This window comes from Gopherus flavomarginatus, chromosome 16, assembly GCF_025201925.1.
Source record: "Gopherus flavomarginatus isolate rGopFla2 chromosome 16, rGopFla2.mat.asm, whole genome shotgun sequence".
Taxonomy (NCBI): Eukaryota; Metazoa; Chordata; order Testudines; family Testudinidae; genus Gopherus; species Gopherus flavomarginatus.
The window spans coordinates 25,795,543-25,810,563 of record NC_066632.1 but is presented as its reverse complement, the minus strand read 5'-3'; the positions used below and the strand labels follow the sequence as shown (position 1 = coordinate 25,810,563).

Genomic DNA, 15,021 nt, shown 5'->3' with positions numbered 1-15,021 from the left:
CCTGCTAAACCTGGGGTTGTGAGTTCAATCCTTGAGGGGGCCACTTAGGGACCTGGGGTAAAAATCTGTCTGGGGATTGGTCCTGCTTTGAGCAGGGGTTTGGCCTTATAGTCATCGAGTCCAGTCCCCTATCCTCATGGCAGGACCAAATACTGTCTAGACCATCCCTGATAGACATTTATCTACATTACTCTTAAATATCTCCAGAGATGGAGATTCCACAACTTCCCTAGGCAATTTATTCCAGTGTTTAACTACCCTGACAGTTAGGAACTTTTTCCTAATGTCCAACCTAAATCTCCCTTGCTGCAGTTTAAGCCCATTGCTTCTTGTTCTATCATTGGAGGCTAAGGTGAACAAGTTTTCTCCCTCCTCCTGATGACACCCTTTTAGATACCTGAAAACTGCTATCATGTCCCCTCTCAGTCTTCTCTTTTCCAAACTAAACAAACCCAATTCCTTCAGCCTTCCTTCATAGGTCATGTTCTCAAGACCTTTAATCATTCTTGTTGCTCTTCTCTGGACCCTCTCCAATTTCTCCACATCTTTCTTGAAATGCGGTGCCCAGAACTGGACACAATACTCCAGTTGAGGCCTAACCAGCGCAGAGTAGAGCAGAAGAATGACTTCTCGTGTCTTGTGTACAACACACCTGTTAATGCATCCCAGAATCACCTTCTGAGGTCCCTTCCAACCCTAATCTTCTATGATTCTACCCCAACCTGGTAGGGACCTGCCCTGGGGCTGGGCAGAGGTTAGACATCACCATCCTGTCTCTTGGCAAGTTCTCTGCTGTAGCCATGCTCTGCCCTCCCGCACCAGGGCCGGTGGATCCGAGCTGATGGAGGACGCAGCGTCTCTCAGGCGGCCCCCTAGGCTCCCCCCTTGCCCCTGGGAACAAGCTGGGCCCACGTTAACAGTGTTGCTGATTTGAAGGTTAAATCTGCAGATCTGGGCCAAGCCTGGCGTCCCCCTCCGCCTGCCGACCTTGGCCCCGGTGCCAGCGCTGGGCAGAACTGGCTTTCACCTGGCAACAGTGCTGCCGAAAGGGATTGTGAATCCCACGCTGCAGGGCTTGCACCCGGCTGGAGTACGGGGGGCCGGCTCATCTCCCCGCGGCTGCCTGGCTTTGGCCCCCGTCAGAGACAGGCTCTTGGGCTCAGTGGGGACGGGCCAGGCCGGGCACTGCCCCAACGTAACAGCCCCTCTGCCCAGCAGAGGTGCCAGTGGGGAGGGCTGAGCCACAGGAGGGGTGCGATTAGCAGCCTAAGCCAGGTTAATGCCCCGTGTGCGGCCTGGGGCTGTCCCTGAACAATCCTCTGGCTCTGACCCCGTAGGCACCCAACCCCCTGCCGAGCCCAGGGATTACAGCCCCTAATCCCGTCCCCTGCCCCCTGCTCCTGCCAATCGCAGCTCCTCCGGTGCCTTTCAGCTGCCCCCTGGGAGGAGCTGGGGTTCTGGGCTGAGCGGCTGGGGTGGCAGGACACCCCTCTACCCCCATTTCAGGGCTGGGGATCCCCTCCCTCCAGCTCTGCTATCTCTGCCCCCTCCCCCTGCTGGGGGGTGGAACGGGCACCCCAGTGCTGGGCCCACAGCAGCGGGAGGAAGGGGAGACCTGGGTGAGAGCGGCAGGCGGGGCCCAGAGCTGAGCTGGGGTCACACCTCCTCCCCCAGGGCCCAACAGGGGACCCTGCCTCTGCCAACCCAGGCCTGCTCCCCAGCTCCAGTGTAGGATGGACCCTGGGGGGCTTGCCTTGGGCCCCACCCCTCCAATGGGACAGGAGCTCTCAGCCTGCCCAGAACAGCTGCTGCGTGGGCCCCAATCCATGGGGGGAAGGGGGCCAGCCGATGACTGGGTTCCAGCTGTGAATGGCCCATAGATCCCCACCCTCAGCCACGGGGACAGGAGGAAGCTGCCCTGTTTAACAGGGGAAACTGAGGTACAGGGTGGGCACAACCCCACCAAGGGTGTGGAACTGGGGGGGAGCTGGCTTGGGTGACACCTAGCTGCCCCCTCCCCCCCGCCTGGATTTATGCTCCAGGGCAGTGGAGTCAGACCCGCTCTTTCTGAGAGGGTGGGGGTGTGAAGGGGGTGTTGCATCTCCCCACCAAGTGCCAGGCCTGGACACCCCTCTTCCCTACACCCCCCCCAAGGCTGCTTGGCCTGGCCCTTCCCTTCTGCTCCCCCACCTGCTGCACCATGGGCCCCGCCCCCTGCTCAGCACTGCTGGGGCCCGGCCAGGCCGTCTTGTTAATAATAATATACGGAGAAACCCGCTTCATGGGACTGGGGGGGTACATAGCTCACCGATGGCCACAGGCCTCAAGCCAAGTCTTAATCAAGCCGTGACGGGGAACCTGCCACCTGGACTTTTCCATCAACCCCTGCTTAGCCGGCAGGGCTGGGCCCAGGGCCAGAGCTGGCCAGTCCCCGCCTGGCCCAGGCATTTTCATTTACACTCAGGGTAATTTCCAGGTGCTAATGAACCCACCCAGCTCCTCGGTGGCTGAGGGAGCACACACTGATGCAGCCACCTCTGGGGTGGGCCACACCAGCAGCTTAGACATTGCTGTACCCAGCCCTGGCTAACTGAAGCTGGCGACGCTTCACAGCAGGGTAGGAGAGGCCGCAAATCATCAGCTGAATTTAAACCGGGGGGGGGGCACCTTCCAACCCCCCCCCCCCCCCCCGGAATATTACTGCCCACAAGGAGCTGCACACGGGTTTATCTGAATTCTGGCACCACCACCTAGGCGGGGGGTGGCGGTATAGGTCAGAGGCAAAAGCACCCCCACCACAGCACAGCCCCCTCACAGCTCCACGTTGGGGTCACAGCCACCCCATCACTAGCCTGCAGCTCCCTGCACATCACCCAGCCGCATACTGTGCCCTCTGCCCAGCTCTCTGCCCTTGGCCAGCAGAGCACCGGCCCCCCCTTGGAGGGGGGGGCTGTGTGGCCTAGTGCTGAGAGTGGACCCCGGATACCTGGGCTCTATTCCCGCGCCGGGAGGGGCCGGGGGCTAGTGTCTGGCTGGGGGAGCTGACGTCAGGGCACCTGGGTTCCAGGAGTCCTGGGGCCTGGGATGGGGGAGGGGGCTGGGAGTCAGGACTCCTGGGTCCCCGGCCCAGCACTGTGGCTTGGTCCCAGTGCCATTTGAGCAGAGGAAATGGCCCTACCAGGTCCCCATTGGGCCCCATCTCCAGGGCGGGCAGTGCCCAGCCCTCACCGCCACCGACCCGTGTTCATGCACCTCCAGGCCCCTCGTGCTTGGGGGAGGATTTCCTCTGATGGGGGGGCACCGTGCTGGGGGCCTGGCCTGGCTCCCTGGTGCATGCTTGGCATGGCTGCCCCCTTGAGCTCGTCGCTAAGAAAAGCCCTGGAGCTGGGGGGAGGGGGGGGGAAGCTGTCACTTCTGACAATGAATGATGCTCCCATTTCTAGCCCCCCCCCCCCCCTCCCACTGCCCTTATCTAGCACTGCTACAGCCTGACGTCACCCCAGGTTATTTAAGCCAGGCTGGGCAGGACCAGCCCCAGGCTGGGACTTCACGGCCCTGCAGCCTCGTCTGCCAGCCCCGCTTGCCCGGGCACGTGCCACCAGGCCCAGCCATCATGCCCCCCAAGAAGGATCTGCCCGTCAAGAAGCCGGTGGCCGCACCAGCCAAACCGGCCGTAGCCAAGCCGGCCGTAGCCAAGCCAGCAGCTGCTGCAGCTAAGCCCAAAGCCCCAGAACCAGCCCCGGCCCCGGCCCCAGCCCCAGCCCCGGAGAAACCCAAGGAGCCACCGATTGACCTCTCTAAAGTGGTGGTATGTGGGGGCTGCGAAATGGGGGGTGGAGCGAGATTGGGGGGGTGCATGGGGCCAGGACTGTGGCTGGGGGGCATCCCCACCCCCATTTGGCAGCAAAGCCGAGAGGTTTAGACCTGCCATGTGAGCGGGCCAGGGAGCCCGGTGGCCAGACGGCACAGAGCCAAGGACAGACAGGGTGCCCCCGGCCCGGCCCACTGCACTGCTGCCTATTTGCCACAGGCGAGACAGATAAGAAAATGTCCCCCATCAGCCCCCCCACTCCAGCTGCTTCCTCACGGCCCAAATACTGACCAGCCCCAGCGCCTGCATTTTCAGGGAGTGGGCTGGAGCCCCTCCCCCTACCTAGTGTGCCCCCCCCCCGAAAGGGGCATGACCCAGAGGGTTCATGGGGGGCAGGCGGATTCCCCCAGACTCCATCAGGGACACAGCAGCTACCCTGGCCCCAGTGGGGAAGGGCCAGTATTAGCCCCTTTACAGGTGGGCAAACTGAGGCCCAGGCTGGGGCTTTGACTTCCCCAGTGTGAGTCGACGGCAGATCTTGGTCCAGAACCCAAGAGTTCTAGCTACCCCGCCCCCCGTCTAACCACTTCCCTGCCCCAGCGCTGTCATGGGCTTCCCGCCCCTAGGTGCTCAGCAGTGGGGCTGAGGTGGGGCCGGGGACCGCAGCCAGGGGAACTTGCTTCATCTAACTGGGTCCCATCTAAGCCGCCAGAGACCAGCTCCTGGGTTCTAGCCATGGTGCCAGGAAATGGGGGGGTCTGGTGGCTTGGAGAAGGGGTGCAGGGCTGGGAGCCAGGACTCCTGGGTTCTATCTCTAGCTTGTTACTGCCTTTCTCCAACAATGGGCAGCGGCTCCACTCAGGCAGGAGCGAGCTGGGGGGCAGGGGGCTGTTAGCCAGTCACAGCTGGGGGGTGGGGGGGGGCTGAGCGCAGGTCACTGGGGCAGATAAATTTAGGTGGTGAGCAGGGCCCTGTTATTTTCATGACAGGCTGGAAGTGTCGGGGCCGGGGGGGGGGGGGTGCTGGCATGGGCCTGCATTCCCAGGCAGCCGGCTCAGGGACAGGTGGCTGCGGCCGGGGGATTAGCACCCGCTTTTCCGGGCAGATTTCTTCCAGCCCCAGCGCCAGGCATCGCTTTGCCAGGCTGAGCCAAGGGGGGGGGGGGTCGAGTTGCTGTGGGGTGGCCCAACTGGCCGCGCCTCTGTGCCGGGGGGGCGGGGGGCCAGAATGTAGGCAGATTCCTGAGGCAGTGAGGTAGGGCCCCAATAAAGAGTGTGACCGGGGAGGGGGCGATCAGGCCCTTATATGAACGCAGCTGCATCCGTGGCCCAGAGCCCCCTGCTGGGAGAGACTGGGGCGGGCGAACCTGGACACCCTCCGCCCCACAGCCAGGGCCCCGCCCTGCTCCCCAAGGCGCCTCCTGCTGGCAGAGACTGGAGCAGGCGAACAAGGGCACCCCTCACAACCAGGGCCCCAACACTGCTCCCCACAGCGCCCCTGCTGGCGGACACTAAAGCGGATGAACCTGGGCACCCCTCACAGCCAGGGCCCCCACACTGCTCCCCACAGCGCCCCCTGCTGGCGGACAATGAAGCGGGAGAACCTGGGCACCCCTCACAGCCAAGGCCCCCATAGTGCTCCCTACAGCACCCCCTGCTGGCAGAGACTGGGGCAGCGAACCTGGACACCCTCCGCCCCACAGCCAGGGCCCGCGCCCTGCACCCCACAGTGCCCCCTGCTGGTAGACACTGGAGCTGGCGAACCTGGGCACCCCTCACAGCCAGGGACCCCACACTGCTCCCCACAGCTCCCCCTGCTGGCAGACACTGGAGCAGGCGAACCTGACAATCCCTCACAGCCCGGGCCCCCACACTGCTCCTCACACCGCCCCCTGCTGGCGGACACTGGGGCAGGCAAAGCTGGGCACCCCCCTCACAGCCAGGGCCCCCACCCTGCTCCCCACAGTGCCCCCTGCTGGCAGAGACTGGAGCGGACAAACCTGGACACCTCCCACATACACAGCCACAAACCCTGCCCTGCTCCCCACAGTGCCCCCTGCTGGCAGACACTGGGGCGGGTGAACCTGGGCAACCCCCCCCCCACAGCCTGGGCCCCTGCCCTGCTCCCCACAGCGCCCCCTGCTGGCAGACGCTGGGGCGGACAAACCTGGGCACCCCCCACATACACAGCCAGGGCCCCTGCCCTGTTCCCCACAGCGCCCCCTGCTGGCAGAGACTGGGGCGGGTGAACCTGGACACCCCCCCCCCACAGCCTGGGCCCCTGCCCTGCTCCCCACAGCGCCCTCTGCTGGCAGACACTGGGGCAGGTGAAGCTGGGCACTCCACCCACAGCCAGGGCCCCCACACTGCTCCCCACAGCGCCCCCTGCTGCCGGACACTGGAGCGGGCGAACCTGAGCATCCCTCACAGTCAGGGCCCCCACCCTGCTCCCCACAGTGCCCCCTGCTGGCAGAGACTGGGGCGGACAAACCTGGGCACCCCCCACATACACAGCCACGGCCCCTGCCCTGTTCCCCACAGTGCCCCCTGCTGGCAGACACTAGGGCGGGTGAACCTGGGCACCCCCCCCACAGCCTGGGCCCCTGCCCTGCTCCCCACAGCGCCCCCTGCTGGCAGACACTGGGGCAGGGGAAGCTGGGCCCCCCTCCCATAGCCTGGGCCCCTGCCTTGCTCCCCACAGCGCCCCCTGCTGGCAGAGACTGGGGCAGACAAACCTGGGCACCCCCCACATACACAGCCAGGGCCCCTGCCCTGTTCCCCACAGCGCCCCCTGCTGGCAGACACTGGGGTGGGCGAACCTGGGCACCCCCTCCCCCCACAGCCTGGGCCCCTGCCTTGCTCCCCACAGCGCCCCCTGCTGGCAGAGACTGGGGTGGACAAACCTGGGCACCCCCCACATACACAGCCAGGGCCCCTCCCTGTGCCCCACAGCGCCCCCTGCTGGCAGAGACTGGGGCAGACAAACCTGGGCACCCTCCACATACACAGCCAGGGACCCTGCCCTGCGCCCCACAGTGCCCCCTGCTGGCAGAAACTGGGGTGGGCGAAGCTGGGCCCCCTCCCCCATAGCCTGGGCCCCTGCCCTGCTCCCCACAGCGCCCCCTGCTGGCAGACACTGCGGCAGACAAACCTGGGCACCCCCCACACACACAGCCAGGGCCCTGCCCTGCTCCCCATAGTGCCTCTTGCTGGCAGAGACTGGGGCGGACAAACCTGGGCACCCTCCACATACACAGCCAGGGACCCTGCCCTGCACCCCACAGTGCCCCCTGCTGGCAGACACTGGGGCAGGCGAAGCTGGGCACCCCCCCCCCATAGCCTGGGCCCCTGCCCTGCTCCCCACAGCGACCCCTGCTGGCAGACACTGGGGTGGGTGAAGCTGGGCACCCCCCCAAAATAGCCTGGGCCCCTGCGCTGCTCCCCACAGCGCCCCCTGCTGGCAGACACTGGGGCGGGCGAAGTTGGGGACCCCTCACAGCCAGGGCCCCACCCTTTGCCCCACAGTGCCCCCTGCCGGCAGAGACTGGGGTGGGCGAACTTGGGCAGCCTCCACATACACAGCCAGGGACCCTGCCCTGCTCCCCACAGCGCCCCCTGCTGGCAGAGACTGGGGTGGGTGAACCAGGGCACCCCTCACAGCCAGGGCCCCCACACTGCTCCCCACAGCGCCCCCTGCTGGCGGACAATGAAGCGGGCGAACCTGGGCACCCCTCACAGCCAGGGCCCCCACACTGCTCCCCACAGCACCCCCTGCTGGCAGAGACTGGGGCAGCGAACCTGGACACCCTCCGCCCCACAGCCAGGGGCCGCGCCCTGCACCCCACAGTGCCCCCTGCTGGCAGACACTGGAGCAGGCGAACCTGGGCAACCCTCACAGCCAGGGCCCCCACACTGCTCCCCACAGCGCCCCCTGCTGGCAGACACTGGGGCGGGTGAACCTGGGCACCCCCCCCACAGCCTGGGCCCCTGCCCTGCTCCCCACAGCGCCCCCTGCTCCCAGACACTGGAGCGGGCGAACCTGAGCATCCCTCACAGCCAGGGCCCCCACCCTGCTCCCCACAGTGCCCCCTGCTGGCAAAGACTGGGGCGGACAAACCTGGACACCCCCCACATGCACAGCCACAAACCCTGCCCTGCGCCCCACAGCGCCCCCTGCTGGCAGACACTGGGGTGGGCGAAGCTGGGCACCCTCCCAAATAGCCTGGGCCCCTGCCCTGCTCCCCATAGCGCCACCTGCTGGCAGAGACTGGGGCGGACAAACCTGGGCACCCCCCACATACACAGCCAGGGCCCTGCCCTGCTCCCCACAGCGCCCCCTGCTGGCAGACACTGGGGCGGGTGAACCTGGACACCCCCCCCCCACAGCCTGGGCCCCTGCCCTGCTCCCCACAGCGCCCCCTGCTGGCAGACGCTGGGGTGGACAAACCTGGGCACCACCCCCCGACCAGCCTGGGCCCCTGCCCTGCTACCCACAGCGCCCTCTGCTGGGAGACACTGGGGCGGGTGAAGCTGGGCACTCCACCCACAGCCAGGGCCCCCACACTGCTCCCCACAGCGCCCCCTGCTGCCGGACACTGGAGCGGGCGAACCTGAGCATCCGTCACAGTCAGGGCCCCCACCCTGCTCCCCACAGTGCCCCCTGCTGGCAGAGACTGGAGCGGACAAACCTGGACACCCCCCACATACACAGCCACGGCCCCTGCCCTGTTCCCCACAGCGCCCCCTGCTGGCAGACACTGGGGTGGGCGAAGCTGGGCACCCCCTACATACACAGCCAGGGCCCGTGCCCTGTTCCCCACAGCGCCCCCTGCTGGCAGACGCTGGGGCGGACAAACCTGGGCACCCCCCACATACACAGTCACGGCCCCTGCCCTGTTCCCCACAGCGCCCCCTGCTGGCAGACACTGGGGTGGGCGAAGCTGGGCACCCTCCCAAATAGCCTGGGCCCCTGCCCTGTTCCCCACAGCACCCCCTGCTGGCAGAGACTGGGGCTGACAAACCTGGGCACCCCCCCACATACACAGCCAGGGCCCCTCCCTGTGCCCCACAGTGCCCCCTGCTGGCAGAGACTGGGGCAGACAAACCTGGGCACCCTCCACATACACAGCCAGGGACCCTGCCCTCCGCCCCACAGTGCCCCCTGCTGGCAGAAACTGGGGTGGGCGAAGCTGGGCACCCCCCCCCCATAGCCTGGGCCCCTGCCCTGCTCCCCACAGCGCCCCCTGCTGGCAGACACTGGGGCGGGCAAAGCTGGGCACCCCCCCCCCATAGCCTGGGCCCCTGCCTTGCTCCCCACAGCGCCCCCTGCTGGCAGAGACTGGGGCAGACAAACCTGGGCACCCTCCACATACACAGCCAGGGACCCTGCCCTCCGCCCCACAGTGCCCCCTGCTGGCAGACACTGGGGCAGACAAACCTGGGCACCCCCCCACATACACAGCCAGGGACCCTGCCCTCCGCCCCACAGTGCCCCCTGCTGGCAGACACTGGGGCAGGCGAAGCTGGGCACCCCCCCTCCCAATAGCCTGGGCCCCTGCCCTGCTCCCCACAGCGCCCCCTGCTGGCAGAGACTGGGGCAGGCGAACCTGGGCACCCCCCACATACACAGCCAGGGCCCCTGCCCTGCTCCCCACAGCGCCCCCTGCTGGCAGAGGCCGGGGCGGGAGCAGACTCAGCCGTCGCCTTATATTGAGCAAAACTCACAGGCCCGTTCACTGCCCCCAGCAACTGGGGCACCTTGACATAAGGTCCTGTAAGGCCTCACTCCCCCCCCCCCGCAACTGAGCTCAGCCCCCAGGGCTCCCTGCCCCCCAACTCCATGGTAGACAGACGCAAAGGGGGGGGGTCTCTCAGCATCCCCCCCCCCCCCGGAAGCTATGAATTTGGGCCAGCTGGCAGCTGCTTTCTCTCCCCCCGGAAGAAAATGGCTGCCAGCCCCACTGAGCCTGAGGTCAGAGCTGTGAGGCCCGAGGCTCGCCCAGCGAGGCGTTTAGTGGGGTCAGGCTGGAGGGGCCCCGGGGGCCGAGCTCGGCCCCTGCAGCAGAGTGCTGGCGGGTGATACCCGGAGCATTCGCCCCACTGCGCCCCCGGTCCCATCTCGTAGGCGCGGTAACAGACTTTGTGCAGCTCCCCCAAATCTTCATTCATGTCCCTGTTTCTGTCACTTCCTCTTTGCAGATTGAGTTTAGCAAGGACCAGCTGGAGGGTAAGTCGCTGAGCCGCGTGTCTGTGTAGCTGGGGGGGGGTCACTCTTCTACCAGCCCTCACCCAGCTCTGGCCCCACTAAATCCAGTTGCTTCTCCCCCACTTATGCGGTTCCTGCCTTGGGCCTCTGTCCCCAGCAAGCTCCTGTGAGGTCCTAACCCATCCCCTGGGGGCAGAAACCCTGGGTATGTGGCATCCTCCATTAGCCTGCCATGGGGCAGGACCTGGGTGTGGGGTGTGTGGGGCTCTGTGCTGGGCTCTGCCCAGGGAGCTCTCTCAACGTGGGGGTGTCGGGTTAAGATGCAAGCACCTGGCTGGCAGCTCCTGGGCTCTGAACGAGCCAGGCTCCTCCCGACACTCATCCCAGGCTCATAGGTAAAATGCAATTCTGGTAGGGAGCTGGGATTAGAACTCCTGGCCTCCTGCTCAAAAACCACCACCCTGGCCAGGTGAGCTAGAGGATCCCCTTCTTGGCCTGCAGCAGTAGCAGGTCTCTGCCACTTGTGGGCATCCTGTCGCGTACAAACCAAGGCAGCAGGTTTTGGTGTCCTTGGGTGGTTAGGGGAGATCCCACCGCGACTCTGGGCAAGGTATTAACCCCTGTGTCCAGCATCACAATTGTGCATTAATTCAGCCACAACACCCACCACCGTTTCAATCCAACGCAGGCATGTGCTTCACTTCCTGTCCTAAACCATCCTGTGGTGTTGCTAAGCAGCTGCCAGGCTCCACCCCAGAGGTGGCTGCATTTCAGTGGCGAGTGAGTTGAATCAGCAGCTGCCAGGCTCCACCCCAGAGGTGGCTGCATTTCAGTGGTGCATGAGCTGAATCAGCAGCTACCAGGCTCCACCCCAGTGGTGGCTGCATTTCAGTGGCGAGTGAGTTGAATCAGCAGCTGCCAGAGGTGGCTGTGTCTCAGCGATGTTCCCTGTGTGTAGTCTCAGATTTCGATGGGCTCTGGGGGCGATACAAGCGTGAGCAGCACGTCACGCCCGGAGTGGGATGCTGCCCCCTGGGATGGGGGTCTCTGGAGCTCTGTCCCTGGGTGAGGACTCCCAACTCCTGCTGGGGTTGGTGATCTCTGGGCTTTGCTGGCTGCTGGCAGGAAGGGCACTCCAGACTGGGCTGAGCCCCCCGCCATCCCGTCTGGCCCCAATCCTGGCATGAAGCAGGCAGGTTAGACTGGCAGAGGATCGCCGGTTCCAGTCCCTCTGACCTGTTCTGCTCCCCGCCTCCAGATTACAAGGAGGCTTTCCAGCTCTTTGACCGGGTCGGGGACGGCAAGATTCAGCTGAGCCAGTGCGGGGATGTGCTGCGGGCCCTGGGCCAGAACCCCACCAACGCTGAGGTCATGAAGGTGCTGGGCCACCCCAAGCCCGATGGTGAGCGAGCAGCCTCAGCAGCTGTGGGGCCAGGGTGAAGGGTGGGATTTGGCTTGGGCACTATCAGCCTGTGGTCAAAGCCCCAGCTTCTGGAGTCATGTGACATCGCAGCCCCAGCTTGCACTGTGAAAAAGGAAAAACCTGGAATTCGGTGTAACGGCATCTGCCTGAGTCTGCAGAGAGCCTGAAACAGTTGCTCCAAAGGGAGAAAGGAATTGCCCCATGCGTCTTGGAGGGGTATTACTTCCAGGCACCCCTTGCTCTGGGGGGCTTCCCTCAGCCTCACCCGAGCAGCAGCTTGTGTGTGTGGTGGGAGTGGGTCTGGACCTACTAGCCCTTCAGAGACCCCCTGACTGCTGGGGTTAGCAATGGGAGTCCTCCTTTGGGTTTGGTTAGGTGATGTGATGGGGGGACATCAGGGGCCCCATGCAGTGCCATGGAGGCCAGACTGCCCTCCTCCAGCCACATGGGGGGGGCTGCATGGCAGGGTCCCTGGGGGCTCGGCCCGGCCTCAGTTTCTCCCTCCCGTGGCAGAGCTGAACTCCAGGCGGGTGGAGTTCGAGCAGTTCCTGCCCATGCTGCAGACCATCGCCAAGAACAAGGACCAGGGCACCTACGAGGACTACGTGGAGGGGCTGCGGGTCTTCGACAAGGAGGGGAACGGCACCGTCATGGGGGCTGAGCTGCGCCATGTGCTCTCCACGCTGGGTGAGCGCCTCCTGCTGCTGGCAGAGGGGCCCCCGAGGCTGGCGAGGCTCAGCAAGTCTGGGGCAGGGGCCCGTGGATACGGTGCCAGGTCAGGGGCACCCCACCCAGGTGTCCTGCCCGGCACCAAGCACTGGCTGTGCTGAGGCTCAGCGTCCCTGCCGGGGCTGGGCAAGGCCTGTGGGCAGGGACGGGGAAGGAGGCAGCGTGCCCTGCTTCGGGGGGTGGGCATGGCTGTCGGTCAGGCACTGAGTGGGGGGTCAGGGCCCCCCCAGAGTGAGCACCGGGCTGGGGGGTGGAACAAGGTTGTCGCTCTGGTACTGGGCAGCGGGGAATGCCCCCGCCCCCCAGGCTGTCAGGCAGGCACCGGACAGGTACAGGACCCCGCCAGGGATGTCAGTCTCGCACTGGATGGGGGGGCAGGGCTCCCCAGAATGGGCGGGAGGGAAACGCCCCCCCCCAGGGCTTTTGTCTGGCACCCGGCAGGGACAGGGCCCCCTGGGCTGGTGTACGGGCACTGGGTGTATGGGGGGAACATCTCCCCAACACTAACGCGCTGCCCCCTCCGGCTGCAGGTGAAAAGCTGACGGAGGAGGAGGTGGACGCCCTCCTGTCCGGGCATGAGGACGCCAACGGCTGCATCAACTACGAAGGTGAGAGCCCGGAGTCAGGGACGCTCCAGCCGCAGTGCTGGGAAACATGGGGGGGGGGGGGAGTGAGGCTCCCAAGGGAGGGACATCCAGGTGCCCCTGGGGGCCTGGTTCCTCTGCCTAAAACCTCTCTCCTCCCCCCCACAGCCTTCGTCAAGCACATCCTGTCTGGCTGAGCAGGGGCTGTGGGGTAAGTGCCCCCCGGGGCTTTTACTTTTCTGACTCTGTTTTGGGGGGTGGCTGCTCCTTTCTCCCCATTTTGCCATGAGTCTCAGTGGCTCTGCCCCTTGGCAGAGACCCGGGTGGACCATCTCCGTGCCCGGCGGATAATCTCTAACGTGTGTGTCTAATCCCTCTGCCCTGGAAGAGGCTCGTGTTTTTGGGGTGCTGCTACCACCCCCTAGCACCTCCCAGCAGCAGACCTCCGAGTGCAGGAGCCTCAGCCCCGTTCTGCAGAGGGGGAAACTGAGGCACAGGGACTTGCTCCGCTGCCAGCTGAGGTCCAGTGCCATCAGACAGGTACAATTCATTCAACGTCTCCTCCCGCTCCTCTCTGCAGCGCCGTGTCCCTCGCGGGGAACCGAGCCCGTCCCCAGGGGGACAGCCCAGCCCAAGCAAACCGAACGCCTCTTGTGGGGCCCTGGGAGCTCTGTCCAGGGCACCGGCGTGGAAGGGCCCCATGCAAAGGGGGCAGCGTGGCTTTGCTTTAATCACTCAGGATAGGGCATCAGGACGCCTGGGTCCTATGCCCACCTCTGCCCTGTGCCTCAGTTTCCCCACCCACGAACATACTCACCATGCAGGGCTGCTGAGTGCTCTAACTCCTCAAAACCATCCCGACTCCGAGCGCCTCTGCTAGACCAGGGTCCTGTGGGCACAGCCGGTGCCCTGAGTCAAACCCGCTGGCCCAGCCGTGCCGGGAGCACGATTCCCTCCAGCCTCTGGTCCTGGGGACAGAGATTCAGAACAAACTTGAGCTCTAGGCCCAGATCCTTCTCCACCCCCTACCCCCATGGGATCCCAGCTCCCCAGCCTGGACCCTGCCGGCGTCTCACTGTCTCTTCTTCTCTCCCCAGGCTGGGCAGGATGGGCCTAAGCAACTGATGCCTCCTCAGCCCATTGCTCTGCGGGGCGGGGGGTCATATTCCCTGCCCCCTTTGTCTGTCTCTCTAACCCACCCTACCCCCCTCCCAATGGCTGTTGCGAAGGATTTCTACCACTGCCCAAGGAGAGCCCAAGACCTCAGGACTCCAGCGGCTGAGGATCCAGTGTGGGGGGATGCAGGCTCCCCCTGAGAGCAGCGGCCCAGCCTGCGGGTGCCCACCAAGCCGAGCCGTGGTCCCAATCCTGGGTGGGAAGGGACTCGATCCTCCCTGCGCCCGTCCTGCGTTTGGACAATAAAAACCGTTGGTTTGCAGAAGCTTCTGGCCCCTTGGATCTTGGCCACAGGGGCCGTCTCAGCATCCCTGAGTCGACGGGGCTGAGTTCTGCATCCGCTTTCAATGAGGGACGGCGGGGTGGGAGGGCCAAGCGTGGGAGCGCAGGCTGGAAAAGGCCCAGGGGCCGGCCCTGCAGGGCCCTGTGGGTCTCCCTGCGCCCGGCCCAATGATTTCATTCCCATGCAGAAAGCCAGAGTTGGGAAATGAACCCCTGCTCCCCCTCAAAGGCGCAGCTGCGGGGCAGGGGGGAGGCAGGAGCCCCCCGCGCCAGCTAAGGTGTGAATTGCAAGCGACAGTTTATAGCAGGAGCCGAGCGCCCCCCGGGAGGCGTTATGCCGGCACAGCCCTGGCGGGGTACGGTCACACCGGGTGCCGGCAGGGCGCGCCGGGTAGACAAGCTTCTCCAGGCCATGGCAGGGGGGCCTCGGAGGATTTCAGGGAATACAGCTGCCATTTCCTGTTCCTTAGGGGGTGAAAGGCTGGGCCTGGAGCAGCGGGGATCTGCCCCAGCAGCCAACCCGCCTGCCCCGCGCCCCGCAGCGCCCCCTGCTGGGGGTGAGAATTCCTGCCCATCTCGGGTGGTTTCCCCGCACTCAGACTTCACGCTCTGCTCTCGGCTTATTCACTGGTTCTTTCGCTGGGGTCTCAGGCCGCTTGAGTGTCTCAAAAAGCGTCAGCACAGGACGTCCCCCCGCCCCAGCTTGCAGCAGCCCTGGTACTGCCAGAGCGAAGGCTTTTTGCAGCCCAAGGTCCCCTGGAAACTCTGCCCCGCAGCCACCGGGCAGCCACTCGCTGGGTTATTGCCCGTCC

The 15,021-nt window shown here is 65.3% G+C and overlaps 2 protein-coding genes across 3 annotated transcripts in view; both read left to right on the top strand.

The window, feature by feature from the left end:
* LOC127035180 (myosin light polypeptide 6) overlaps nucleotides 1–15,021 on the top strand; it is a 47,214-nt gene that overhangs the window by 25,554 nt on the left and 6,639 nt on the right. The window lies entirely within an intron of this gene.
* Nucleotides 3,527–14,192, top strand: LOC127035173 (myosin light polypeptide 6-like). The gene is made up of 7 exons (XM_050924743.1): nucleotides 3,527–3,808; nucleotides 10,009–10,036; nucleotides 11,274–11,417; nucleotides 11,952–12,125; nucleotides 12,698–12,775; nucleotides 12,920–12,962; nucleotides 13,849–14,192. The coding sequence occupies exons 1-6, from the start codon at nucleotides 3,614–3,616 to the stop codon at nucleotides 12,946–12,948; spliced, it is 648 nt and encodes a 215-aa protein (XP_050780700.1). The 5' UTR covers nucleotides 3,527–3,613; the 3' UTR covers nucleotides 12,949–12,962; nucleotides 13,849–14,192.

Coding starts and splice junctions, on each gene's coding strand:
- LOC127035173 (XM_050924743.1), top strand. CDS start 3,614: ATGCCCCCCAAGAAGGATCTGCCCGTCAAGAAGCCGGTGGCCGCACCA. Junction 10,037..11,273: donor TAGCAAGGACCAGCTGGAGG/GTAAGTCGCTGA, acceptor CCCCGCCTCCAG/ATTACAAGGAGGCTTTCCAG. Junction 12,776..12,919: donor CGGCTGCATCAACTACGAAG/GTGAGAGCCCGG, acceptor TCCCCCCCACAG/CCTTCGTCAAGCACATCCTG.